We start from the raw sequence: 26,460 nt of genomic DNA, 5'->3' as shown, positions 1-26,460 counted from the left end.
TTTACAGGTCGCCAGCCGTTTCTAAGGCCTGAGGCTACGGGGAGGGCTGGCTACCGGAAGATGCGAGTCCTGGCCAACACTGGAGAGACCGGAGCTGAGCGAGATGGTCGGTTCCTTGCTGGAACGGCGCCACAGCCCCGGGGCTCGCCACTGTGAAGGCCGCGACCGCGGGGCTCCGTACAGCGGCCAGCAGCGGCGGGCAACCTCCGCCAAGCCCGACCATCCCGCCGCCGCGCCTCCGCCCCCCGGGCCACTACCGGCTCCGCCCCAACGGAACTGCCGGCCGCTCATCCGGAGCCACGGCGGAACTACGGCTCCCAGCCAGCCGCGGGCTGTGCTGCGCCGTGCCCGGTGGGGCGCAGCATGGAGAGCCCGGCGGTGACCTTCACGCTGGCCTACGTGGTGTTCTCCGTGTGCTTCGTCTTCCCGCCCGACGAGGTGCGCTCGGCGGGGCTGACGGTGCAGAGCCTGCTGGCCGCCTGGCTGGGTAGCGAGGATGCGGCCTTCGTGCAGTACCACCTGCGGCGCACCACCGGCACGCTGCTGGCGCACTCCCTCCTGCCCTTCGGTGAGCACCAGCTGCGGCGGGCGAGGCACCGGGGTGGAGGGGGATGAAAAGCTGTTGCCAGGGTCCTGCTGTGCCCGCCGGGAGCCGGAGGGTCTTCAGCAGAGCCCCTCTGTCCGGTGCACGCAGGCGTGGGTCAGTCCGTCACGCTGTATACATCCTGGGAATAGCCTAAAGGGGGCCTGTAAGGAAGCTGGAGATGAGCTTTTGACAAGGACATGGAGAATAGTACAAAGAGTAACGGTTTTAAACTGAAAAAGGGTAGATTTAAATTAGATACAAGGAAGAAGTACTTCCCTGTGAGGGTGGTGAGACACTGACACAGGTTGCCCAAGAAGCTGTGGCTGCCCCATCCCTGGCAGTGTTCAAGGCCAGGTTGGATAGGGCTTGGAGCAACCTGCTCTAGTGGAAGGTGTCCCTGCCTATGGCAGGGGGTTAGAACTGGATGAGCTTTAAGGTCCTTTCCAACCCAGAGCATTCTGCGATTCTGTTTTAGTATTGTTCTCACCTCTTTTGTGATGTACACAGTGAGCTTTCTAACTAGTTGGCTGCATCTGAATACATGCAGTTACAGAGAAGTAGCATTTTATTTAACTTGTGAATTCAAATCAGCTTCCTTTAGCCATACAGTTCTGCTAAAACTATATGGCATCTTACGGGTTATTTATTCAACCAGCAAATTCAAATCAGCTTCCTTAAGATACATATTTCTGGTAAAAGTGGCATTTTATGGGTGATTTTATTTAACCTGCAAATTTGAATCAGCTTAATTTAGCTATGTAACTCTGGTTAAAATAAGTGACAGGTAACAATTTACCTTAGGTTGCTTATGACAAGAGGGTTGAATTTGAGTTGTCATCCAGAGGTACAGCAGCTCTTCTGGAGATGAGCTCACTGGTTAGATAACTATGATTTCAGGGTATGTATTTATGTATGTACTTTATTGCTTTCTGAAAGTAAGTCTTTTTCCTTGCAGGTTATTACCTTGGTATGTGCTTTGCTGCACCTGAAAAACATCTTTGCTTTTTCTACCTGGCTTCAAAAGGATGGAAAACTTTCTTCTTCTTCGCTGTTCTCTTTCCAGCAGTCACTAGTGCCCTGGCATATTACTGGTCACGGAAAGGTTGGAATAATCATCCATTAGCCCGAACACTCGCTGTTTATGCTCTCCCGCAGTCAGGTTGGAGGGCAGTAGCTTCTTCCATCAATACAGAATTTAGGAGAATTGACAAATTTGCTACTGGAGCCCCAGGAGCAAGGGTGATTGTCACGGACACATGGGTGATTAAAGTGACCACCTACTGTTTACATGTTGCCCAGCAGCAGGACATTCATTTGACAGTGACAGACTCCAGACAGCATGAGCTCACCCCAGACTCAAATATGCCTGTGCAGTTCCTCACCATCCGTGTTGCCAGTATAAATCCCTACGTGAAGGCATTTGATATCCGGTAAAACAACTACACTGTTACATCTGTGCTGTTTGATGGTGCTAATGAAATGCTTTTGTGGCAGAGCTGAAGACTCCGAAGGTCTTGTCCCTTCCTTTTTGGTCCCTGCCTGGTGTTCAGAGATGCTGTGTGTGCAGTTCTGCCACACAGTGCTGTGAAGAAAGGTTGTTTAGAAGGATTTGTACAAGTACAGTATTGAATGCACAGTGGTTAAACAGAGGGACTGCCCTGTTTGATCCTTTCTTAGGAAGAGGGTTGTGCTGGATGCAGAAAGAAAGAACTGGAAAAACTTGGGTGAAAGATGGAGAACAGGAATGAAAGGGACAATCTTTGGTCTTCTGAATTCTGGGGGAGGAGAAGTAGTTATTTGTCTGCAACTGGCTGGTTTTCATCCATGACTGTTTTTCTGTCTGCTCAAGGCTCATAATTTTGTCAGTGCTCAGAAGCGTTCTCTTTGAGCTATTACAAACCGAATTCCTTAAAGCAAGGAAGTAATCTTGGTCTGTTTCTATGTTCTCATAGCAGGAAATCATAGCAAACATGCTGCAACCTGTCAGGGCTTGTTTTCCAAAGGTGCATGCTGTTTTTTTTCAGCAGTCCGTGGAGCTAGGCAAAAGTACAAGTTCTGCAGAAACCTGTAACATTAAATAGAAGGATGCTAAAGTCCCTAAAGTTGGCATTAAACTGAGTACACAAAATCATGTTAAGTGCTTATAAAACTATATTTGAAAAGGCCTTTGAGTGTCTGCTTGCAGTGAAGTTGCATGACAGCAGGACTTATTTACTATGTAACTAGAAGTAGTCAGATCTCCAGACTTGCAGGTGAGCAGAGGGGTCCTGGCAAGCATTCGTAAGGCATAGCCATGGTTGTGTGAGATACCCAGGTGAACAGAGCTCAGAATGAGAGACTAGTGAAGGTAAGCGTGAAAATCCTGAGTAGACCTGTGGAGTGGTGACCAAATAAGTATTAAATAACTAATTATTTTTTTTCTGTAAGTGCTTCAGTGTCAGGGTGACAAATCTACATCCCCAGCTCAGAAAATCATGTCTTTTTTGACAATTCCTTTTTTGGAAAAAAAAAAATAAAAAATCAAACCCCCAAAACTTTATTTTGTGGCTATAGAGAACTACACCGAGAACAGTGTTTAAAAGTTCTTGTAATAAGTTATGTCAGAAATAGCAAGTCTCTGCTAAAATACAGTCATACAGGATTTAAGAAAAGTGCCATAGGACAGAACTCCCCTCCTAAGGATAAAGGATTATTGTGTATATCCAGAATCAGATTACATGCAGTGTGATGTTTCTAGAAAAATGCTTTTGTGCAGTCAGGCCACATTTCCCTGGGTGTGCAATGTGATTTTTTTCCTCTGCATAGAATGATCTCTGTTATTTGCACAGATAATAGCATCTGTTAACAAACAACAGTATCCAATAGTAGTTGAAACAATGGAGACCACCAGGTGCTTAAACTAAGCCAGCATCGCGTTTTTCTGGGCTTTAGGAAGAACAAGGAATTTCAGGGCGATGTTCCCAGGCCTTCTCTGTGAAAGCTGTGTTAAGAGGGGAAACATGGAAATGGGGAATTCTGACTATACACTTCAGAACCATTTCAATAAAAAGGGGTTACAACAGTAATGTGTCACTACCGGGTCTGCCTAAGGTCTCATGTGCCTCTTGAGGTCTTTGGGCCTCAGTTTACTTAGTGGAAGTAAACCTAATGTGATATGCAGCTTGTTACAGCCTTAACTCAAAGTGTAAGTTGCATTCAGCAGCTCTTTGTAACCATCATGAAATTTCAGTTTCATCTAAAATTGAATCATAAAACCACAGAAACTGATACTGATTGATACTTTTTTGATACTTCTATGTACTATATATCACCTTGTGATACATGCCACATGATAGAACTCTGATTTCTGTCCTCAGGAATTTATAAATTAGAATTCAGGTGTAGTACAAGTAAACTGGAATTAAAAAGGTGGACAGAAATTGAGCGTGAGGCATTTTACAGTTAATGCATGATTTAGGTACCTAAATATTGATAACTTCAAACCCTTCCTTTATTTTTTGTATGTTTTAGTTAATCTCTGGCATATCCTGTCAGGTATGAAGGAGGACCATGTGTTCTGTTGTGTCAAAAACAACTAAACAGCAAAAGAAAACAAAATAGTCAACACTTATTTATTGACTAGTGTGTACCAACCTAAATAGCTTTTGTGTGGATTCACTTCTCTGGTGGTAACCTCTGCAATGTACTATCAAGGTATTTGAATGGATAATTGTGGTAACGTTTTGTTCCATCTTTTGTTCTTCAGGTTGAACTCGACAGAGTATGGGGAGCTCCGAGAAAAGCTCCGTGCTCCTATCAGCAATGCAGCTAATGTTGTGATCCATCAAAGCCTTAGTGATTTATTTCTAGAAACCTTTACATCTCTGGTGGAAATTAACCAGACATACTCTGTTCCAAGCACCCAGGTGAGACTAATCATTATACTTTTCAGTATAGCTGAGCCTGCCATTACAGTGTCATTGATAACTTAGGGCTTTCGAAGACGAATTTTAAGATAAGTCATTGTCAAGGGCTTGACCAAAAAGTTTTGTGGTTGAATGATGATTAAATGATAATTATTATATGGTAATTAAACAGTAATCAAAGGGAATTAAATGGTAATTAAACAGCAGTCAAACGCTCCTAGTAATTATACAATATGCCTTAGATCTGATACAGAATGTTGCTTACCTTGCTGTAGATAATGGAGGCTGGGTAAGGGATCTCTCAACCTTGAGGAATAATTTTGAGAGGTTTTGTACCTCAAGGGAGATACAGCCCACTGCTGCACAAGATAGCAAAATGGGCTCAGGGGTACAGATATTTGTAGTGTAAAGTGACTGACTCATAGTCAAATTCCCCTTCGGGGCATGTGCAGCAGTCTTAGTTTTGTCTGGTTCATATCAGGCTGGCACCATTAGCTCCTAATAAGACATGGCCTAGATGCCTTAACATGCCAAGAAGGTCTGGCCTAGCACACTTGCTCAAGGTCTGCACAGCAGGGTTGACTCCAGTCAAGCCTCCTCTTCAGCAGTGCCTGGACCATCATGCTGTTCACATATTGGGGTGGGTGCATCCGTCACAGGGGCTCACCTTCCATTTCAGTAAACGTGTAATATAGTTCTGGCTGCTTCTTCCGTTCCTTCAGTAAGGAGATGATCTGTATTGTGAGCATGACATTTTTGAGAAATAGCATAGTGGAAGAAAGTCCCCTATAATAATTCCCATCTTTTGGAAATGATGAGGTTACATATCCGGAAGGTTTATGGGAGCTAGAGTAACAGCTGTTGTTACTGTTCGTTAGGCAGTTTGCTCCATTGCAGCGTACTTTTCCAGATAGCCAGGTTTTGCTGGATCTTGTTCTGAAATTAATCAGTGATTCTTAATTGGATCTTGGTTTAATTGTAAATAATGCCAGAGTCCTCCTTGCTGTAATATTTGTGACATGGTCATTATTATACTTGTGCAGCAGTCAGAAGCGTGACTAGAGCACTGTTCAATATACCAAAGATAACTAATTAAACTAGTTCTGGTGACCTTGTGGTGAGTCTGTGTGAGCGGTTCCAGCTCATGGAGTGAGCACTTGGTACCTTTACTAGTCTTACTCAGCTTGCGTGGTGTTTTCGCTGTCTGGTTACATGAAGTAGCTAATATCAAACTGGGTCAGATATGCCTGCATGTAATGTAGTTGTGCATTTTGGTAGCTGCGACGGTGTACAGTGAAAAGAGATGTTCAAAATAAAGAGAAGATATTAATGTGAGAGTTGCTTTCTCAGGCCTTTTCATTTGTGACACGTTTACATGTCAGCTGAGCTACTGAACTTTGGTTTGACACTGAGTGATAAATAACATCAGAAATTGATACAAACATTTGAAATACAACATGGCATTTACCCTGTTTTGAAGCTCTACGAATAAATTGGAAAACATAGTTAACCTTTCTATGCTAGAGTCTTTTCTGTCTAAAAAGACTAAAAGAAACAGTAATTTCACAAGTGAAAGCTGATCCAGCTTCCAAAAGCAGCAGTCCTGCTTTCTGCACACTTCTCACCCCATGTTGACACAAGACTTTGTCTGCAGTGAACCTTGTTGGGAGAGATGATCAAGGTGAAAAGCAATATGACTGGTTTTCACCTGGATCTGCTCCATGGGCAAGCTGCCAGTGTGGTGGGACAGACTTGAGTTAACAAGGGAAGAGACACTGGAGGTGGGAACTGGAGACCACAAAGCAAAGCAGCTTTTTTTTACATCAGTAGCAGTATGGAATAGGATTCAGGTCTCCATGCCTGTTCAATGTGCTGTCTTTTGAACTTTTGTCAAGTTCTTGGAGAGCTTTGGCTGGAAGACACATGGGAAATGCTAATTACTGTTTATTATTTGCAAAACACTTCCTAGCAAAATGACCTCCCTATATGCAACTGCAAGTTTATGTGGCATAACAAACTGTGGGGAAATAGCAATTATTCCAGTATTAGCCAAGAAAAATTAAGTAAACTTCTGGTCCTTCAAGATGAGTGGCCGTTGTGTTGAGTAGAGCCCTGAATTCCTCTGTTATTTACGTCTCTTAGAAAGACGGAAGACAGGAACAGCCACTTGCTGTAATAAGTGGCAAGAACTTTTTCCTTTATTTATTGTCCTTACTTTATATAGGTATGTTTTTGAAAAACAGTATGTCTAAATGATGAAGATAGCTACTTGCTTACCTTGCCCTAGCTGCTGTGCTCTGGAAATAGGTGGAGCTCTTCAGAGAAAGAATTTTTTTTTCAGTCATTTTCATTTATTCAGTCTCATGCAGCAGTTCTGTTTTTTTTTTTGTTTAAACATACTTTATCCTTATTCTAATAAAAGAATTGTTCTAATAAAACTATGGAGATTGAAACTATTTGATATCTTCTGGTGGGGCAGTTCTTGAGGCTCTGCCCTCCGACTCCATGGGTCAGGGTTTGACGTTTTCTTCTTTCTCTAGGAACTGGAGCCATGCATAGGGTGCATGCAGACTATTGCTAACATCAAGCTCATCAAGAACTGCCAGGAGCCAAACGAAGGGGAGTGCCAGCAGTGCTACTGTCGTCCCATGTGGTGCCTCACCTGCATGGGCAAATGGTTTGCCAGCCGACAAGATCAGCAGCGCCCAGAGACGTGGCTGTCGAGCCAAGTGCCTTGTCCAACTTGCCGAGCCAAATTTTGCATTTTAGATGTTTGCATAATACGATGAGTAATACATGGGTATGTTTTAACTTTTTAAACTTCATTATTTCAGAGTGGGTTTGGTTAAAAGGCCTGTTAGATTTGTTTCTGAGACTTCATGTTCTACAAAGGTGCAGGCTCCAAAGCTTTCTTTTACAGTGTTGAAAATAGATGTAAATCTTTTCAGTTCCTCTCAACTTTTACTTGTATCTTTGGGTTTTATTCCCTACATGTCAGTTTATGGAATTTTATTTAATCCAGACTTTGTTTTCTTCTTGGGTTGAATAAGGATATACCTTTACATTCACAGTACTGTCCTCTTTTTTAAGTTTCAACACAGGTTAAATTCTTTCAGTTTTTAAACTTAACTTGGGTTTTTATTCTTTAATAAAGGGCTAACTGAGAAAATTACTTTAGTTAGATATCAGTGATACTTTTGTTCTTTTTCAATCCATTTGTAAAGTTCTTATTAATCTTTAGAAGTATTCACTGAATAAGTATACCAGTTGTGTTCCTTGTGCTGCTCCCCTCCACTGAGAAGGGGGACCATTTTCTGTAGGCTAAGAATTTAGTCCCTGAAGATGTGTAACTCCCACAAGGACCTTTTATTCCAGTAATCTGCTTCTGGCTTATGTTTTTATGGATGTATTTATTTCAGACAACAGAAGGAGTTGGAAACATTCACCATTTACTTACGCTGCTAATGCTATGCTTTGTGAAATCTGTTGGTTGCTAGAAGCTGCATAGCTTAGGGTTTCAATGCTCTTTAGGTGATGGACATGGTTTTTTTAATACATTTGAGTAGAGTGCAGCAAACATCTGAACTATCTAAATACTCTGAAAGAATGCTCAGCTGTTCCAAAGCCCATAAGCTTTTTCTGAGGGGTTATTTTGCCTCTGAAATTGATGCCAGGATCACAAAGGTAAAGTTGACATGCTAGATGCCTGAATAATGATTATCATTAGCAAAACGTTTTCAGGCTTGCAATTCCAGGACTGATCGTAAGCAGTAGTTGCTGGTTTTAATATTTGTGGGGTACTGATATACACTTGATCTGATCTGCATCAGCGTATTCTGAAAATTATACCCAAAGCATTTTCAATACATTTAAGAGAACCTTACTCCTAGACCTAAATGCAATGCTTCGTCTTCTAGCTGTCTGTCACACCCTTAAGTGAACAGTTCTTTGGCATACTTCATGGGGGAAAGCCTCAAGCTGCTAGAGAATGTGAGTTGTTACACTGGCCTGTGCACTGCATGGGCTGAGATACATGTATTTGCTTACTTTGGTTGTCCATCTTAGCAGGCTGGTAACCTCAGGCAGCCAGTTGGGTCAAATAGAGAAAGGAGCATTTTGATCCTCTGGTCTAAGAGAATAAAAGCCTAAGATCTTCCACCTGCATAGTCAGAAGGATCACCTTAGTAAATTGCCCATGGTCTTGCAGAAAGTCCATCTCCAGGTTTTTTACAGGCCCCCCTAGGTATTGGCAAGTGATTACACTTCACTACAAGTGAAGACATCTTGACTGCCAAGATGTTTTGAGCAGGAAACTGTTTTGAGCAGGCACAGAGGCAGGATGTTAAAAACTGTACAAGCACTGGAAGCATGAAAGATGTAATTAGTCTCAGCCAAGCCACAGGTCATGTGGTGAACATACCAAACTGCACTCAGAGCCAGCTAGATGGAAAATGGTTATGAATGTGGCTGCAGGCGTTGTTTTGGAGAGGGATAAGGAATTGAGAACAGATTCAACAGCATCATTTGAGATATGTTCTAGTGTTGGTGTTTTTCAATAATCTGCACTTTTAAAAGTTCAAACTGTTTGGGTTCAAGGACATGGAATTGCTTGAGGGTGTCTCAGTTGTTACATACTGAACATCAACTATGCAATTATAGTAGCTATTAATAACAGTGATTTTTCTGTTTTTCATATTGTGTTATTTTGGATTGTGTAGAGTTAAAATTTGACATGAGACTGGTAGTATGGATGTGTCTGTTCCCCAACGAGATCTTAAGTGGCATGTCCTTCTTGAACAGGATAGGATTGAGTTCCTGAGTTTCAGATGGATTTGTTGACAAGCCTGAAAACTAAACAAAAAATCAAGGAGCTGCTCTGTGATTTAATTTAAAATATTTTCCAGTATTTCTGTCTGTGGGAAAGTTATTTGGAAGTTTGAAATGTTCTCTGCAGAGTTTTTTAACTTGAGAAGATTCTTACAGGGCTGGGTGGTGTCATCAGACATGCACCTCCTCACACACAGCAGCCTTTACAAACAAGCATTTTGAACCCATTACTTCTTGGGAGTTTACATAACGTGGCACAGATAGAAGGGATGTTGTCCTTGAAGCACCTGCAGAAGAGAGGGTAGGATTCTGGAGCTGTGGTTTGGCCACTGACAGTCATTCAATTCCTAGAGCTCTTCTCCTATTTGGAATAAAAATATTTATTGTAAACATCCATGAAGTTAAAGTTGTAAAGGCCTTGAGAAACTTGGATAATAGATGCAGGTAATTGCAGATGGTTTTATACAAGAAAAACAGGTCTGTTTCCAATAGTATTTCATGTAATACGAGCTTTAGTCTGCTGATTTATTGTGCTGTGGACTTGTTTTTGCAGAAATCTAATCTGAAATAATTGGAAGATTTCATTTCAGTGGAACTTTGCTTTTACTCCTCTTATTTCTTTTGCCAGTATAACAGTGCGAGAAAGTAACAGCCATAAATGTATACTACGCTTGCGTCTGTTAATGGTAGTGCTCTATACACAGAAGTGCCTCTTGAAACATAGTAATAATTACCAAAACCAAATTATGATTTATGTTAATAATAGTGCCTGGCTTAAATTCCTTAAAACAAGCATTTTTACCCCAAGTTTAAATCTCAATATGATCTGGCATGCCTCCAAAGTTTGCAGGCTTTTTCAAGGCTGTGTTAAAAACCCACCTTGTTAAAAGTCCATATTCATAGAGACAGCAGAGAGAGGAACTGTGACCTCTCCCTGCAGAGTAATGTGATAAATATCTTGAATAAATCACGGAATATGAAAATAATACAGTATAAAAATAGACGTTTATCTTCATGGTAGTTTCAGATCATCATCTAAAGAACCACATATACATATAGGACTGTTTCTAGAGAAGATCTTTACTTGCAGTAACAAGAAATACATTAGAGTTGGTCTTTTTATAGCACTTTGTAAGAAAAAGAAGTAATATGATGGGTTAAAATACTTAAAGATTTTTATTTAATTATTAGTGATTTAGTGTTGTGTTTTCAGCTGTGTATATGTTTTTCCACATCACTGACTTGTGGATGGGCAATGTTAGTAATCTGAAGTATGTTACATAAATGTAATGTCATTACAATAAGACAAGCTATATGTGGGTGCACAATGTCAGTATAAATACTCCATATGTGTGTATACATGTAGAGCCCAAATGTCCCCATGTGCTGCAGCTGAAGAGGTGTTTCTGAAAACATGGGCTGTGGCTGTATTATTTATTTCCACAGTTGTGTTATTTCTGTTTTTGTAGCATTCCAGAAAATCTTGGCAAAATGTTATCCATTGATTTTTTTTGTTAACATAGTTTGCTAAACAAAGAAAAAAAAAAGGCATTTTGACCAAGCAGAATGTATTTTGAATCCATTAGATGAATGCAGTCCTTTGCCACAAGGCTTGTCATAACTTGAAACCAAAATACCAGGTTCTTATATGATTTCTTCAGTATATTTTTATTGTGTTGAAACTTGGTGAACTGTAGCTATGTACCATTCCAGTCAGGCTGCACCTCAGCAAGACATAACTGACTAAAGTTCTGAGTGCCGTTTCTTAAGAGATGTTGACTTTGAGGTATTTAAGGAGTTGAGGTATAAGTAGTCAAGCTTTTACATGCATTACAATAAATTTTCTTCCAAAGATGTATCACAGGGTTTGTTGTTTTGTTCTTGTTTTGCTTTTTACCAGGATAGCTAGCCTGTTTTAAAACACACAGAATTATTTGGATAGCCTTTAAGGAAAAGGCTTAATGAATCCTTGTAGTTAATCTTAAAAGTTTCTGAAGAGCTGAATAAAAATACAATTGATTTTATGTATGACTTTTGGTTTTCATTTTAAATTTACCTGTGCCAGTTTATATAACTTTATATGGGTGGTAATCAGACTGAGTTATCTGTATAGGTTTTAGCTGAGAACAGCTGAATACAAAGTGGGCTTAAATTCTCCTGAAGGCGCACCTGATAATGCCTTCTTTGATGAACTTTCCTACTGTAACCTGAATGCAGAGGGTGGCATAAACGGAAGGTGTGTGAAATCTATGTATCTGAGGAAAAACAACAACAACAAAAAAAAAAACAACAACAAAAAAAGGGGAAAGGAGTGAACACTGTCATAAAATCAGTAGGGGCACTAACATACAGCAATGCTGTCTCCTACGTAAAACAATTCTCTTACCGTGGACAAGGGATGTTAACAAGCACAGGCCACAGCAGAACGTAGTGTATGCCATTAACGGTGTAAGATGCGCCCCATATTCTCAGGGGTGTACGTTGCGGTGCCTGTACACCCTTTCCGGAGCTGATTTACCTCAGAACATCAGCAGACAGACCACCTTGGCTGGAAACGGAGCCTGTTTGTGCTCCCAACGCCCCGCAGCCGCTTCCAGCCCTCACCTCAGCACCCCCAGTCACCACACAGGCAGCTAGTGCGCATGTGCAGACACCCGCGCTGGGTCAGGACTGCCGCGCATGTGCGCTGCTTGTCTCCGCGCCCGGGCGCAGCCATGTTACTCGGCGGCGGCGCCGCTCGCCTCAGCCATGTTCGGAGGGCAGCGGGGCCTGCCGCGCCAGGGAGGCGGCGGAGAGGAGCCAGGCGGGCTGCGCAGGTGGGAGCCACCGCGGAGAGACGGGGCGGCCGGGGCCTGGCGGGTGTTGGTCTTTTAGGGCGTCTGTGGGGAAGGCTGTTGTGGGGGTAGGCCGCAGGGTGCACTTCTTCCGCCTTCCCGCCCCCCCTTCAGCCTCGTCCTCCTCGGTACCCGCTTGTCGTCCTCTACCAAAGGTCTTCTCCTGGGCCCCGCGGGCAGGCGGCCTTAGTGGGAGAGCCTCCTTGTAGAGGCTGCTTCGGTCCCTGCTGGCAGCGGGTAGGGAGCTGGGCTCGGAGTGAACTGGAGGCCGCAGCCTAGGCTTCAGTGTGTGCACTTCGGTTAGGTGCCCTGGGTCCGGCTGGGGATCTCTGGGGTTGCTTTTTGGGTGACCCAGAAGCGGGCGGGTTAAAGAAACATTGGAATACTTATAAAAAGGGGTTATTTTTGGCTAGCATTTTTCTCTAGGGTTTCAGTGTTGTGCCTAAAGCACAGTAAGTGGTGTGTGTTTCCCCCCATTCCCCTTTTCTTTCAAGTCTTTGAATTGAGTGATTAATGTTGAGGGTGCTTAGAGAAGGGTTTTATCCAGTGACTAAGCTTTGCAGAAACCAAATGTGTTGAAAGTGTCCCATTGCCTAGATCCATGATTGGAAGTGAGCTATTTGTGCTGTGTGTTTGCAACTTTGAACTCTTTGGGAGCAGGGAATAAACCGTATGTAATGTGTGTCAGTAAGTTGGAGCCCTGTGGGACCAGGGAACTGGCAGCCAGTCAGGGTGAAAGAGGAAGGGAAAGAAAACATAAGTTGCAAATGTAAGATTAAAATAACCAAAACCTTCCTTCTCTCTCTCTTGTTGACTTAAAACCTGCAGAGACCTTGCATACACAAAGCAGTGTGTTCACTTGCACTGAAGGAACAGCAGTATGTTTGCTTTGTGGTCTGTAATACAGGATTATTCTCTCAGGCAGGCAGAGGTGGACCTGCAGGTGTGGTCCATAGCCCGGAAGCCTGGTCTGATGTTAGTAGGTGCTGTGACAGTGCTGTGTTTAGTAACCTGTCATTTAAAATGTCAGAGCTCCTTCTCAGTTTCCTTCCTCAGTTTCTCCAGAACTGAGGAGGAAAATGAAGATAACTCTTATTAATCTTCAAGCGATCTCTGGTTGTCCTTCCAGCATGTTTCAAGCACCCTAGTCTAGCTCCTTGTCCCATGCTTACTTGTGTATAAAAGTGTTCCACATAACTGCTTGACCTACTTCTTACACATGCTGATTTTGTTTCACCACTTCTGCAAGTTAAGTACTGGATGGAATGGTATATAAATGTCAAATAATGTGTTGCTGACAACATTCTGTGAGTGTTGACATGTCAGCAGTTCCATAAACAGTGTTGGCAGCCCTCTGTTGTTTTTTTTCTCTTTTCTGTTTGCAAATCACCTAAATAATAATGGTTTATTTAAAAGTTTCATTAGTCAAAGACCTTTTCTTGACAAGTGCATTGTCTAACACCTTTGGTAACTTAGTATTGCTCAGATAAGGTGGCACAAATCACATATCTGCATGCCAAATCAGCATTTTGTAACTACACGATGGTACCCAGATTGTCCCTATCAATTTTGTATAGGCAATGTTCAGTGACTTGAATTTCTGATGAAAATTCTTGGTTTCTAGTTCTGTGCAACCACACTGCTGGCGTCAAGAACAGGAATGTAGGAGCTGGAATGATTCAGATTCTTTGGTGTTGGATGAATGTCAATGTAGACATTTAGACCAATGGCTGGAGAGGTAAGGAATAAATGTGAAATTTGTTTAAACCTTCGCTTTGCTGCACTCTTCTCTCTAGGAATCCAGCAAAACCTTGGATGTGATTGAAGGCTTTCTAATAACACAGTAGCACAGAGTTAGAAAATTATTACCTGCATTATGCAAGAGTAGGTGTCCCTGCCCATGGCAGGGGAGTTGGAACTAGGTGATCTTAAGGTGCTTTCCAACCCTAACTGTTCTATGATTCTGTAATTCAGTTTGGCTAATTGAAATATATGCCATAATATTAGCAAGTATTCCATATGAATGAGAGAAATTGCATATTCTGAGGCAGTGGTTTACGCCTTAGTTGCTGAAGTCTTCAATGTTAGTATAAAATGTCCATTGAACCACTATGCTGTTGCACTTTTACACTTTGCTTACACATCTTTATGTGTGAGTGTGGGCAGACCATGATGTTTGTCTCTTCACTTGACAGTGCACTTGGTATTTTCAACTGTACTACAGTTTTAGTAGATATTTCTTTTTTTTTTTTATATTCCAAGAATGAGAAGTTGTGAGTGCTTGGATATGTGCAGAAAACTATGTTAGAATGGGAGTTAGAAGAGGTGAAATGTTTTACTGTGGGCATCAGAAAACTTTTTTAATATGATTTATACATCTCTGTGTTACCCTGTATGAAGGTGGTTGTCATTTCTGATGGCAAGTTTAATATTGCTTTAGCTAATGAATCTATTGAAGAGCTTACAAAAGCCCTTGTATTCAGGGGTGTTTTCAGTGTCATTGCTATCATTAAAAAATATTAACAGTATGTTGTGATTATGAGTCAAACTGAATGTGCCAGCAGCATTTTGTGTTTCTTTCTGCTAAGCAGATATGTTCCTTCTTAGTATGGAATCTTTGTTCTATGTTAAAATGACATTGGCAGCATTGGATGATAGTTCCATTTGTTGATGTGAAACTGTTTAGGGAAAGCAAGAGTATAAGCTAAATCTGCTTCTGTATTACTTACACTAAATATTGAGGCACTGGCACTGAAAGAAGTGGACAGACTGAAAGAAGTTTTCAGTGCTTCAGAATGTTATAGCATTATACAACTGTCACTTACTACATTTTTACGTTAATGAAGAACCTGGTTATTCTCCACTCAGCGAATGTCAGTGATCCAGCTGATTAGTTAAGAGCTTCCTGACTCCATTTTGGGCTTTACACAACAGTTTACATTCTTCAAATGATTGTGTTAGGATATGATGGTGTCTGGCAAAATCTTAGTTCTGCTGATGTGATGGGCATTTCTGTGTTTCTTGAGCATCGAATCATCAACCTTGCCCTTTACAAAGTCTTTTGCTGCTGGGAGAGAGCAGTAACTAGATGATTTGGCCTAAAGTAGTTTCATGACTTGTGCTCTCTGGGGAGGTCCTCAAGCAGTAGGGAGAGGGGTTAACTGAGTTCGAGTGTATTAGGAAATAGTCAGGTCTGTGTTCTGACAGGAAATTCATGAGCGTTTTCTTTACCTGCAAAGTAAAACTGATAATCTTGCATCACAACACTGAAAGGTTTTAATTTTTTTGTCTTTGAACTGAAATAGAGTAGGGGCATGCCCAGGGTTTTACAGTTGTGGAACTGGTTTTGTCCACAACTTGAAGTTTCTCCTCTGTTACAAGCAACAAATGTTCATATTAAATTCTCCATTATTTTCCAGTTCTACAGCACCAGAACATTCAAGGACTTTTTCTTGCCCTGACTGGGAAGACAGAATTGAAGAAGGCAAAGCTGTGAAAACATCAAATAAAAAAGTGACAAAGTGGGTATTGGGCAGTTATTAACTCTTAATTATTAACTCTTGCTGTGTTGGTTTTAGCAATAGCCATCTGCTGATCTCTGACTACTTTGCATGCATTAATGAGGACTTGAAAAACAGCCAGGCTGTTTGATTTCAAGCCTGAAGGAAGCCTTAAGGAGACAGTAGTACTGAGAAGTCTTATCTCAAAAGCTACTTATGTGATCATTTAGATTCTCTTCTTTTTCAGCTTAGGTTGCATATTCATTACAACTTTCCATAACAGAAAATACCGTAATAGTGAAAGGACAAATGAAAACCAGCCATTGAAGCTAGGAGAGAGAAATGGCTGTTAGATCTTTCAAGCTTGCCTCCTTTATATTATCCATCTTAGTTTTATTGAGTTTAAGCTTTTTCATATTTGTATTAGGAGGTTGTTACACATACATGCAATAATCATGTATCATTTGATTTGCTTGTTGTAGGGTTAGCAATAAGCTTCTAGTAAGGCAGCTCTAGCACCACTAACCTCAACCTGTTATAAACCTGAGCAATTTAATCAACTTGCAAAACCTAATCATGGAGTGATTCATTTGCTTAGCACAATTTTCACTTCACTAGTGAAGTAAGAGTTGTGCTTACTGTCTGTCAGAGTAAGAATAAACACAGTTCTGGAGTATGTGTTTTTATAACTTACTGCAAGGCTCTTTTCAACTTAATTCTAATTTTTGCTTTTAAATTCTGTTTCAAGTGATTCTGCTAATCCAGCTGAAAGGGAAACAGATGAAGTGGTTCTGAGGAGAAGACAAAAACAGATCAACTTTGGAAAGAATACTCTTGCTTATGACAGATACATTAAAGAAGTTCCGAAGTAAGTTCCTCTACGTTGCACATTTCCAAATAAACTCTTACTTCTTCCTGCCATCTGTATAGATCAGCACACATCTTCAATGCACTTAGAATTGTACGAACAGTAAGTGATGAAAACATAATTGACTTTTATGAACGAGAAGCCAGGTATTTTCTGCATATGAGCAAATTTAGATAGGGAAAATTCAAAGCTGAATGTTCCCTTTGTGTATTGCTGTTGCTAATGGCAAATATGCTTTAAATAAGTTCTGCATTAATCATCCCAGTTTCTGGTGACTGTGTTGGTAGGCCAGTGAGAAATTAATTGCTACCAGGAAATGCCAGCTTTGAATGAGGCTTGAGCAAAGCCTTGCGTTTAAGTATTGGTAAGGAAAACCAGTCTTCAGTGATTTATCAGTAACTAACAGATCAAAACCTGGATTTTTTCCTTTCAGTGTGGGCTTCAGAGTCTGTGAATTGTGGCACTTTAGGCAAGATTTTTTTAGCCAGCCCCCTCTGCTTACTGCAGAGCTGTCAAGATTCAGAAGCTAGTCTGTACTACTGTGTGGATCTGCATTTGGGAGAGGGGTTGGTGGGTCTCATTTGATTGGCTTGTGTGGGTTTTGTTATTGTTTTGAGGGTTATTTTTAGAGGTGTTTTTTACATGTGGCTAGCTACTTATAGTTGTCAGCTTTCTATGGATTCTACCTGTAAGAGTCTATTATGAAAACTGGCAGCTAAGTACAATGGACACTGCAAGGCTGTTGCTGAGCAAAACTTGAAAGACTAGATTTAATGACTAAAAATCAACAACAAATGCCATAAATGATCAGATACTACATGGTATCATGGTCATATCTTTAATAACACTTTCTTTCTTCAAAGAGCCTTGGATTGCTTTGTGAATTGTAGTTTTGCTTGTCGCTTTGTCATCAATGGTAGGACTGCAGCCAGTCTTAGGGTGATGCCTGGCACTTGCATAGCTTTGCTGTCATCAGTTGAATCACAGGTGGAGAATAGGAAAGGGTGAGAAGAGTGTTCAAAAAAAACTATGGAGTAAACTTAAAAAAAAAGTTGTCTAGGTGGTATCTTAACAGAGTAGTTTATAATACTGCTCCTTAGCAGGGATCTCTATCTTGCAAAAAGTGTTATGGCTAGGAACATTGATCTGTGAAGCTGGTAAGGGACCACTTGAGACCAAAGTACTTGGTGTGATTGAAAACCTGATTGTAATAAGCTTCCTCCCAGACATAAAGCTGACTCCAGTATGGTAGCACTATAAACAGGATTGGTTTGTTCTGAAGAGATAGTTTAAGTGAGCTTTCCAGTGATGTTTGATGTTCAGGGTCCAGATTTGAGATACCCTCTGAGAAACATCGCTTCCTGCCATGGGATGATCCCAAACAGCATTGTTACAGTGTCTGTCCTTTCCATGGAAAGGGGTATCGTTTGCATGTTACCCAGATAATGGGGTGCTTTGTTTTCTGTACTCCCAAGAGGCAAGTGCTGTTTAGAATTACAGCAGTCCCCATTGTGATAATGCATGGACAATGATGGAATAAAAGTTCACTGAAGATACTTGTGGTTTGATCCCTGCCATGAGCCAAATACCCAAACAGTTACTTGCTCCCCTCCTCTCCCCAGTGGGATGGGAAAAGAATAGGAAGAGCAAGAGCAAGAAAAGTGATGGGACTGAGATAAGGGCAGTTTAATAGGTGAAGAAAAGGGGAGGAAAAAGCCAAGCAATGCAAATGCAATTACTCACTAGCTCCCACAAGCAGACTGGTGCCCTGACAGCCTGAGCAGTGGCCACTTTGGAAGACACATCTTCCTCTGCCCCAGTTTTCACTGCTGAGCGTGACATTATCTGGTTTGGAATGTCAACTGTCCCAGCAGTTTCCCCTCTCAATTTTTTGTTCATCCTCAGCTTGGTAGCTGCAGAAGGGGGCAGAGCAGAATGGGAGAAAGAGAAGGCTGTGAAGCTGTGCAAGCTCTGTTCAACAGTGGCCAAAAATAAGAGTGTTATTAGCACTGTTTTAGCCATAAATGAATACAGGGACTAGTCCGCTGTATTGATGTGACTCCGTCACAGCCAGACTCAGTACAATACTAAATATATAGAAACTACACCTGACTCAGGAGCACTGAGGTAGAAGTAGCTGGAGGCTAGGATACTATGGAAGGAGTATGAGTTATGCTTCTTCTGTTTCATATTTGTCCATGGGCAGTAGGGGTCTCCTTTTGGCAGGTGTCAGAGTGCTGGACTGGATGAACCTCTGGTGTGACTCAGTGTGCTGCTGTTAGCTGTTGGCCGTCTTTTTGACAGTGTTCTAGAGTATACACATTTCAGTTTAAAATACAAATGTTTTATTTATGAGAGCACTGATGCCTGTGTGATCTGATGGACTGAGGTAAGAACAAAAATCATGTTCTGAAATAATAACTGTTGTTGTGTATTTACAGGAATCAACGGATACCAGGAGTTCATCCTAGAACTCCCAACAAATTTAAGAAGTACAGCCGTAGGTCCTGGGACCAGCAAATCAGGCTGTGGAAGATAGCACTGCATGCCTGGGATCCTCCTACTGAAGAAACCTGGGATCTCCAGCCTGTGTGTGTATCATAGAATCACAGAATGGTTTGGATGGGAAGGGACCTTAAAGCTCACCCAGTTCCAGCCCCCTGCCATAGGCAGGGACACCTTCCACTAGAGCAGGTTGCTCCAAGCCCCCTCCAACCTGGACTTGAACACTGCCAGGGATGGGGCAACCACAGCTTCTCTGGGCACCCTGTGTCAGCGCCTCACCATCCTCATAGTGAAGAGTATTTTCCTAATATCCAATCTAAATCTACCCTCTTTCAGCTTAAAGTCATGGGTGCATTAAATCATCATGTGTCTCTTGCTTCACAGGAGGGCCCTGTATTTCCTTTAGAGGATTGCTAACTGGGAGCAAGAGAAGCTATCAGGCTCGGAAGTGGCAGTCTCCTTGAAAGCCTTGTTTTCCTTCTGAATTCTTTTAGTCTTTTGAGATATTCCCATTATTTAGTCTAAATTCATCTCCAGTAAGGTGCTTTGGGGAGGAAGGCTTTTGGTCTGTCTGCGGTAACACGCTCCCTTCCCCTGTGGGTTTACAGTGATGAGCGCAAAGCGAGAAAATACTTTCCTAGAAAAGGATAGGCAGAAGCAGGAAATCGGTGATTACTGTTCCCTGAACTTGCTAACCTGTCTGTCTTCCCTTCTACTGATGTCTGCGAACCCCCTTTCTCCTGCAATAGAGCGTTTGAAAAGTGTAAGAAGATCAGAGAAAAAAGCTCTCTTTACAGGAGAGTGGCAGCTGTGTTCAGGATGGAAATTGGGGCATTTCTTACCTTTTAGAACTATGAATTTCTGTAACAAGGCTAGCTCCCCAAATTGATGCCACCTAATACTTTGCAAGATTTGGACTATTACATGGGGAGAAAAAGAATGAATGGAATTCTATTAGCTCTGTAACTGCATTGTGTAAATAGTATTAGCTGTGGGGTAGTTGACCTGTGGTAGAAGTTGTTTGCACCATTTGGATGTCATATGAGTTGAACTGTTAATTATTACTGCAGCTTAAACTGCAAGTCAGATGGCTGGTATTTAAAATCCTTTCTTTTTTTCTCTGGTTTTAGTAGTACAGAACCCTCAGATAATTCCCAGGAATGGTTCTGCAAGGATCAGGATATTTCTGGCTCCTTTGTTTTTGACGAAAAGCAGAAGAAAAATGAGTGTGAAGATGAGTGCAGACAGACTGACTACACACCAGGGAGGTATGAGAGAGAACTTCTATGGTTAACTTACTGAATTGGTTGAATACATGTTGATGCTGTCAGTTATTTGTAGGAAGTGTTTAATGAAAGGACAGTTAATGGTCAACTTCAGGGTTTGGCACTTTTGCTGTGGAATGTAACCTATCGCTGGTACAGAGCATTGAATGAGGAAGAATTAGCAGCATTGCAGAACTGCATGATTAACAGCAGAAAAAGCAGTCATTTTTCAGCTGCTCTGTTCATGGAGTGCTGAGGTTTCTCTAAGCACTACTAGCAGGTGCTGAAAGTAGGCAACCTTTCTCAGAAGCAAGAGTCACCATCCTCAATGAACAGTATTACACCTATCCACAGAACAGTGAGGATACTGAAAGTGAAGCACCTCATGCACTTCCCTGTTCACAGAGATGTCTTGATCTGGGGGCATGTTTGTGGAGCTGAAATGGTCTCTGATTCAAAGTGTCTTCTGTGATTGTGACTGAGTTTGCTGTCCAAAATACAGTGAAGTGGTTACCAGAATTTGAGACATTTTCTCTTGTTTCTCTGCTATGACTGAAGAATCATACCTCAAAAAAAGTCTTCCTGTGTAGCACTTGCCATTATTTTGCAGAACACTGATAAGCATTTAAACACAGATTGTTTTGTGTGTAAAATCTGTCTTTTCTCATAGTCCCTGTTCTCCAGGTTCTTCTCCCGTATGGAAACGCAGAAAAAGAAACAATCCTGACTCCTCTGTGATTTCAAAGGGCGAAAACCGTTATGTGCAGATGTACCACACACTGGGAAGGTATGAAATGATTCTCCATATGGAGAATGATATTATGAACTGAATTTTGGAATATGATTCATATTTATCCCCCCAATTGTTAATAGCTTTAACTGTATCTAAATGTGCATGCAATTTAATGAGGAAGTGATATCATACCAGAATTGTGTTATATGATGACAAATATTTACAGTGGTCCATTGCAAAAGTGAAGATACTGCAGTGTCAGAAGACACAACATAGGTAATTTTGGGTGTGTAGATTTAGGCAATGCTAATGTATTGGTTTTGATTTCTCACAAAACCTGGTTTCTGCTTCAGAGGCTGTAATTCTGACATTGTTAGGCATCTGCAAGTTATTTCTCATACCTCATCCATGCACTGCATTCTGCTTTACATGCACTGCATTCTGCTTTTTGGCAGACAGAGTGTACAAGTTGATGAACATTACAATAAGGGAATGGAGCCCATTGTGCCCTCAGAAGTTGGTCAGCAAATACTGAGACTCACTGCCTAACTATTTCCATGTTATGTTTGCTACAGTTGTTACAGAGAATATGTATCTGTGAAGGGGTGTGAAAGAAGCTTTGTGTATGTTTAAGCTTCTCTTTGCCTTATGAAAGATGTTATGGAAGAAAATACTTGTTGGAACAACAAGAAGTTGGTCACCCAGCCTGGGACTGGATCAAAGTGAGGTTAATGTTCAAAAATTGCTAACAGAAGGGTCGAGTGTTTTAGGCTCCTCTTTCCTAGCTGCTGCATAGGAAGTCTTTCTATAAATGAGAAATGATAGGCTGTGTGGAGGAGAGCATGGCTTAACTCTATAGAGTTTTGTCAGCTCCACTTTTCTAAGGGAACAGTGATTGAAAGGTTTTCACACTAATCTTTGTAAAAATGTTTGTAGAGGTGTGTTTTTCTTTCTCTGCTTACACCCTTTCAGAAGAATTAAGAGGAACTGTTACAGAGGTCCATGGTTTCAGACCTTTTCACTTTCTTTTTAGTCTTACTGAATCAGGAGATCAGGAGGCTCTTTCAAAGTGCTCAGAGTGGGAAGCTTTTGGTGAACACGATGAAGTAATGACAGTACAACATGGTATTGAAATAAGGTAAATACTGTAATGATTGTGACTTTCTTTTTATTGTTTGTGCTGTGAATGTCCTGTCCTTTGCTTTTTTTAATCTTTCTTTTCCTTTGCTATTTAATACTACTTTTTCCCCTTACATTTCCTCCAACATGTGGTATCTCTGGTTATTTTTGTTGAGTTTACTTGGCTTTTTCCAGTCCATCTATTGCTTCCTGCCAATTCTGCTGTTATGTAATGCTGGAAGATGAAGAGCCCCTTTCACCCTCTCTGTTGCATGGAAAGCAATGGCATTTCACAGAATTGGTCCCTATTGTTTTTACTGGCCTCTCACTTCCTCAGCCTAGGAGCTAAAAGCTTCCTCTCTGCCTCCCTAGAGATTAAGTTATTTTGTAGCTGACCACAATGACAGTTCTTTGTCTTCATGCAGTGACCCAATTCCAGCCAGCTGTTCTTCAGGATGGAACAATCAGAAACAGAAAAATCCCAACTTCTTTCTGCCTGACAGCAAAACTTGGAGAGATACAGACTGCAGGCTTGAGAGGTATTAAGATGCAGCTCATCAATGGGGGGCTTTTTTTGCATATGAAGGTTAGAAGCATAGTTGCTTTATTGCTGTATTTCAATCTAAGCTTTTATTATAGAGGTCTGTATTGTTTCCCCCATGTTGCTTAGGGATCTGTTGGCTAATATTTATGTGTTGCATGCTAAAATTCTGTCACATTCTCACACTGTAGTCTATATTAGTGTAAATAGAGGTTGCAGCTGTATTTAGTATAAAAAGGTTGCCATCAGAAAGTCACTCAGTCTCTGGGGGTTTTTATATTTGTAGGCTTAAACTTTGTAGCAGTTTGTTGGAAGGACATCAGTCAGAGTACCCTGAAAGGGGATGGGGAAGTGCTGGAGAGAGAATAATGAGGAAGAACATTTAAATACCAAGGTGAGTTCAAGCTGACTACTTATTTTACCTGTTCTGGTTCAGTAGCTCATATGCAATATCATTCTATGGAATCCAGCTGTTCTGTTCAAGCAGATCAGTTTCTCTATTTAGTCATGTATTAGTATTTTATCCCGTTCTCTTGTATTTAATGCATCACCTTAATTAAAAGATCTAATACTTCAGATTTGGTAAACTGAAATATTTACCTGTTCAGCCAGAAAAAAAATGTGTTTTATCACCCAAATGCAACGCACCAGGTTGAGATATTTCAGTAACAGGTTTTCTGTCTTTTAGTATTTTTATCATGAAGTCACAATTGTGCATTTGCAGCTGTAGATTTAAATGGAAATTTTCTCTTGGACCTTAGATTCCTGTAGGGATTAATAGGATGGGTGGTAATCTTGAGTCAGGCAGCTTTTATTGGCAGATAGCATTTTGTGTAATTTGATTGCATTAAATGTAGATCAAAGACAGGCTCTGAAGCATTATGGACTTGGATATAAATGTCTGTTTAACAGAGGTCTTGGAATATTTTTGCATTACAAAACTCATTAAGAATATAGCATGCAATTAGTTTTACACTATAGATTTTTGATTTCTAGCAGTTAGAGGAAAAAGCAGAGCCTTTAAATTGTGCAAATGGCATTTTTCTATTGACTTTATTGATATCTTAAATTTAAACTCTTTGAGCATGAATAAGATTTCTTGGGAATTCATTTTCCTAAAGTGCTAATTCAGTATTTGAACTATCTAGTCTCTCTTTGTATATAGAAGTATCGAAGAAGGACTTTCTCCTGTGATGGAAAATGATTTGAAGGATAGGGATGTAGTCTGAGATGAGCTGATCAAGTCTTGGAAAACTGGTGCAGTCGCATATGACCTGCACTGAAAGAAGAAGACATTTACAGTCAGCATATGTGCAATCAACATAAGGCAAAATATGCAGGTAAAGAAAGCATTTCTCTACACATTACAGTTAGGAGAGCCTTTCTGATCTTCTGGCTAGTTGATGTGTGGCTGCTTTGCAGTTGTCTTCATTGTAAATAAGGCTCTGTTAAGGAGCGCATATATTCAGTGGGTTCATAATCGCGTGTTCTAATTAAAAATACATCTTTGTGACATGTAAAATGTAAAGTAATGTTAAGTGTCTTAAGTAGCCTCTTATAGAGCAATGCATTGGTTTCCTGGGATGCAAAGATCAATATTTAGAGAGACGCTGCCTTTAACCATGGTTTTTGGATGCAGTGAGCTCTAACTCTCAGATGGCAGGAACTTCACATTCCTTCATGTGTGGAAGGTGGATATTGCTTGAAAACCAGATAGTGGGTATGTGGTAGAACTCCACACTACCTGCCTTTTTGCTAGAAGAAAATTTCCATCTAAAATAGGAAAAATCAATGTGGCTGGTTTAAAGCCCAATTAAATGTCCGTAAGTTTTAATATATCTGGCTGCTTTTTAAAGGAAAAAACCTTACTCAGTAGGACACTTAAGATATAGCAGGAATATGATAATTAGAATTGAGAGAAAAATGTATATTATGAATTAATAATGACATGAAAATGATGTGAGGGGTTGGGAAGGATAGGCTCACCTGCTTCATCTTTGCTTTGATAGATACTTTGGGACTGTAGGGTATGTAGTACTCTGTGTTTCCAATAACTTGCGTTCTCAAAATGTCCATTCTATCTGTAACACTTTCTTTAATATGGGCATTGTGGCTTTTTCTTTTATACAATGCTTTAATCTCACCATATGCAGTGCTGTGTTCCAGACTGTAACTATAGCTTAAAAGCGTTGTTAATGACTAGATAATCTATGATTCTGATACATCGTACTTATAAACCACTGTTATCTACCTCTTTGTTTAGGTTTTTCAAGATCCTTATGGATAGATTATACTTTTTCTGCAACCTCTGCCTCAAGTGTAATTCTGATTTCATTAAGCCTGTGCTACAATGATGGTGGATGTTCCTTAAAGCTTTTGTGAGAATGTTTCTGCTGTAGCTGCGTTGGCAGATGACGTGCATCATATTGTAAAGGCTGCTTCGATTGATGGATCCTGCTGTTGCTCTTTGGAGATCATGCTACTTATAGTACACTGGTGTTATGCTGGTGAACTGGTCCAATGTCAAGTTAAACTGAAGAATGTCACCTCTTAAACCAAGGAGTTCAAACCCTGTTTCCTCTACTGGACCAGAATTGTACATCCAAGCCGAAGAACTGTTTCAAAAGAATGTAGATAATTTCAGCCTTTTTCCAGCTGTTAGAGACAATCTGTTCTTAGCTTTTGGATCGGGTGATCCTCTGTTTGGCTTATTTACCATTCTCTGACATAAGATAAGTTAGTATTTGCTTAAGCTAGTGAGAGAAGAGAAAGGAAAGGCAGATGATTTATCAAAATCGGATCCTTCTCTTCAAGGGGATGAGTGACTGAACAGCAACACAATCTAAATACCTGGGATTTGCTTTTGTGTGTGTTGCAGCCTAATGCAAAGAGCCAATCTACTGTTAAGTGTATAAGAGAATGAGTTCAGTGCCTGCTGTTCCTACAGGAACTGGAGGTGAGCAGCAGTATTTGCAGGTTTAGAGCTGCTCTTATCCAGACTAAGGATTGTGATGGTGCTGAAAGAGGTTCTACTTTGTTTTATTCTCTTAGCACTGTGCTCATTGAGGGCTGTGGCTATAACGGCCTTCAGACCGGCTTCATGTGCCAGTTACAAGAATGTTTTACAGTCCTTGTGGCATTTTATGTAGCATGTACTGGGACACAAATGTCTGTTAGAGCTGGGAATTGGCTCTTTGCAGGAGTTTGGTTGGCTTTTCACAGGGCCACTGCAGAGCTATGGCAGTGCCAGGGATGTCACACATCAGCCTTGCTCTGGGGCTGGCAGTGTACCCAAGGCCCTAAAGCCCATTGTGCTACTGATGTGGAACTAAGCTGCTTCCCCAAAACTACTCCCAGTTCATTCCAAAACATTATTTCCAGGCTGCTCGGGCATGGGGTTCAGTAGTGTTCCAGCACAAGGGCTCAGCTGCACACCACAGAGCATGGGGTGTGTGTATAGAAGGAACACACCTGTACAGCACTTTTTAAAGAAGTAATATTTAGCACCTTCTTTCTCCAGTGTGCATGTTGTCATGGTTTATGATGACTGTAAATAAGGGAATGGTATGTTTTTGGCATTTTTGTCTTTATGCAGAAGAATTAAAGACTTTAAAAATTCCTGTTACTCTGCTTTTGCTGTTACACTGAGTTCCATTATAAAAGGAATATGTGGGTTCAGGAGTCCTCTTTGTGTGAGGGTGTTTTGTTTCTCTGGGGTTGGTTTTTAGCCCTTGCCAAAAGGGGGAAGGAGGATGCTTCAGAGATTAAATCCAACTC

At 41.1% G+C, this 26,460-nt stretch overlaps 2 protein-coding genes across 2 annotated transcripts; both read left to right on the top strand.

The window, feature by feature from the left end:
- The first annotated feature begins 333 nt into the window (after positions 1-333).
- On the top strand, positions 334-7,663 carry TMEM129 (transmembrane protein 129, E3 ubiquitin ligase). Its single transcript, XM_057432307.1, has 4 exons — positions 334-568; positions 1,542-2,016; positions 4,332-4,491; positions 7,032-7,663. The coding sequence occupies exons 1-4, from the start codon at positions 364-366 to the stop codon at positions 7,278-7,280; spliced, it is 1,089 nt and encodes a 362-aa protein (XP_057288290.1). The 5' UTR covers positions 334-363; the 3' UTR covers positions 7,281-7,663.
- Positions 7,664-11,997: 4,334 nt separating this feature from the next.
- Positions 11,998-26,308, top strand: LOC130611503 (uncharacterized). Its single transcript, XM_057432268.1, has 12 exons — positions 11,998-12,134; positions 13,771-13,890; positions 15,572-15,673; positions 16,401-16,520; positions 18,962-19,111; positions 20,156-20,293; positions 20,961-21,077; positions 22,057-22,161; positions 22,568-22,681; positions 22,970-23,077; positions 23,832-24,023; positions 24,947-26,308. Exons 1-10 carry the CDS (start codon positions 11,998-12,000, stop codon positions 23,067-23,069), a joined length of 1,203 nt encoding a protein of 400 aa, XP_057288251.1. The 3' UTR covers positions 23,070-23,077; positions 23,832-24,023; positions 24,947-26,308.
- Positions 26,309-26,460: the final 152 nt, after the last annotated feature.

The sequence above is a fragment of the Pezoporus wallicus genome, unplaced genomic scaffold, assembly GCF_028554395.1.
Source record: "Pezoporus wallicus isolate ANWC-B61680 ecotype Strahan unplaced genomic scaffold, APGP_CSIRO_Pwel_v1 contig_8490, whole genome shotgun sequence".
Taxonomy (NCBI): Eukaryota; Metazoa; Chordata; class Aves; order Psittaciformes; family Psittacidae; genus Pezoporus; species Pezoporus wallicus.
Note: the sequence above shows the minus strand (reverse complement) of the source record. Positions and strands in the feature narration are given on the sequence as shown.

Excerpts from the sequence above, each read along its gene's own strand:
- LOC130611503 (XM_057432268.1), top strand. The coding sequence starts at position 11,998 with ATGTGCGCTGCTTGTCTCCGCGCCCGGGCGCAGCCATGTTACTCGGCG. Across the intron at positions 13,891-15,571 it reads TTAGACCAATGGCTGGAGAG|TTCTACAGCACCAGAACATT; the intron begins GTAAGGAATAAA and ends ATTATTTTCCAG. Across the intron at positions 15,674-16,400 it reads TCAAATAAAAAAGTGACAAA|TGATTCTGCTAATCCAGCTG; the intron begins GTGGGTATTGGG and ends TTCTGTTTCAAG.
- TMEM129 (XM_057432307.1), top strand. The coding sequence starts at position 364 with ATGGAGAGCCCGGCGGTGACCTTCACGCTGGCCTACGTGGTGTTCTCC. Across the intron at positions 2,017-4,331 it reads GTGAAGGCATTTGATATCCG|GTTGAACTCGACAGAGTATG; the intron begins GTAAAACAACTA and ends TTTGTTCTTCAG. Across the intron at positions 4,492-7,031 it reads ACTCTGTTCCAAGCACCCAG|GAACTGGAGCCATGCATAGG; the intron begins GTGAGACTAATC and ends TTCTTTCTCTAG.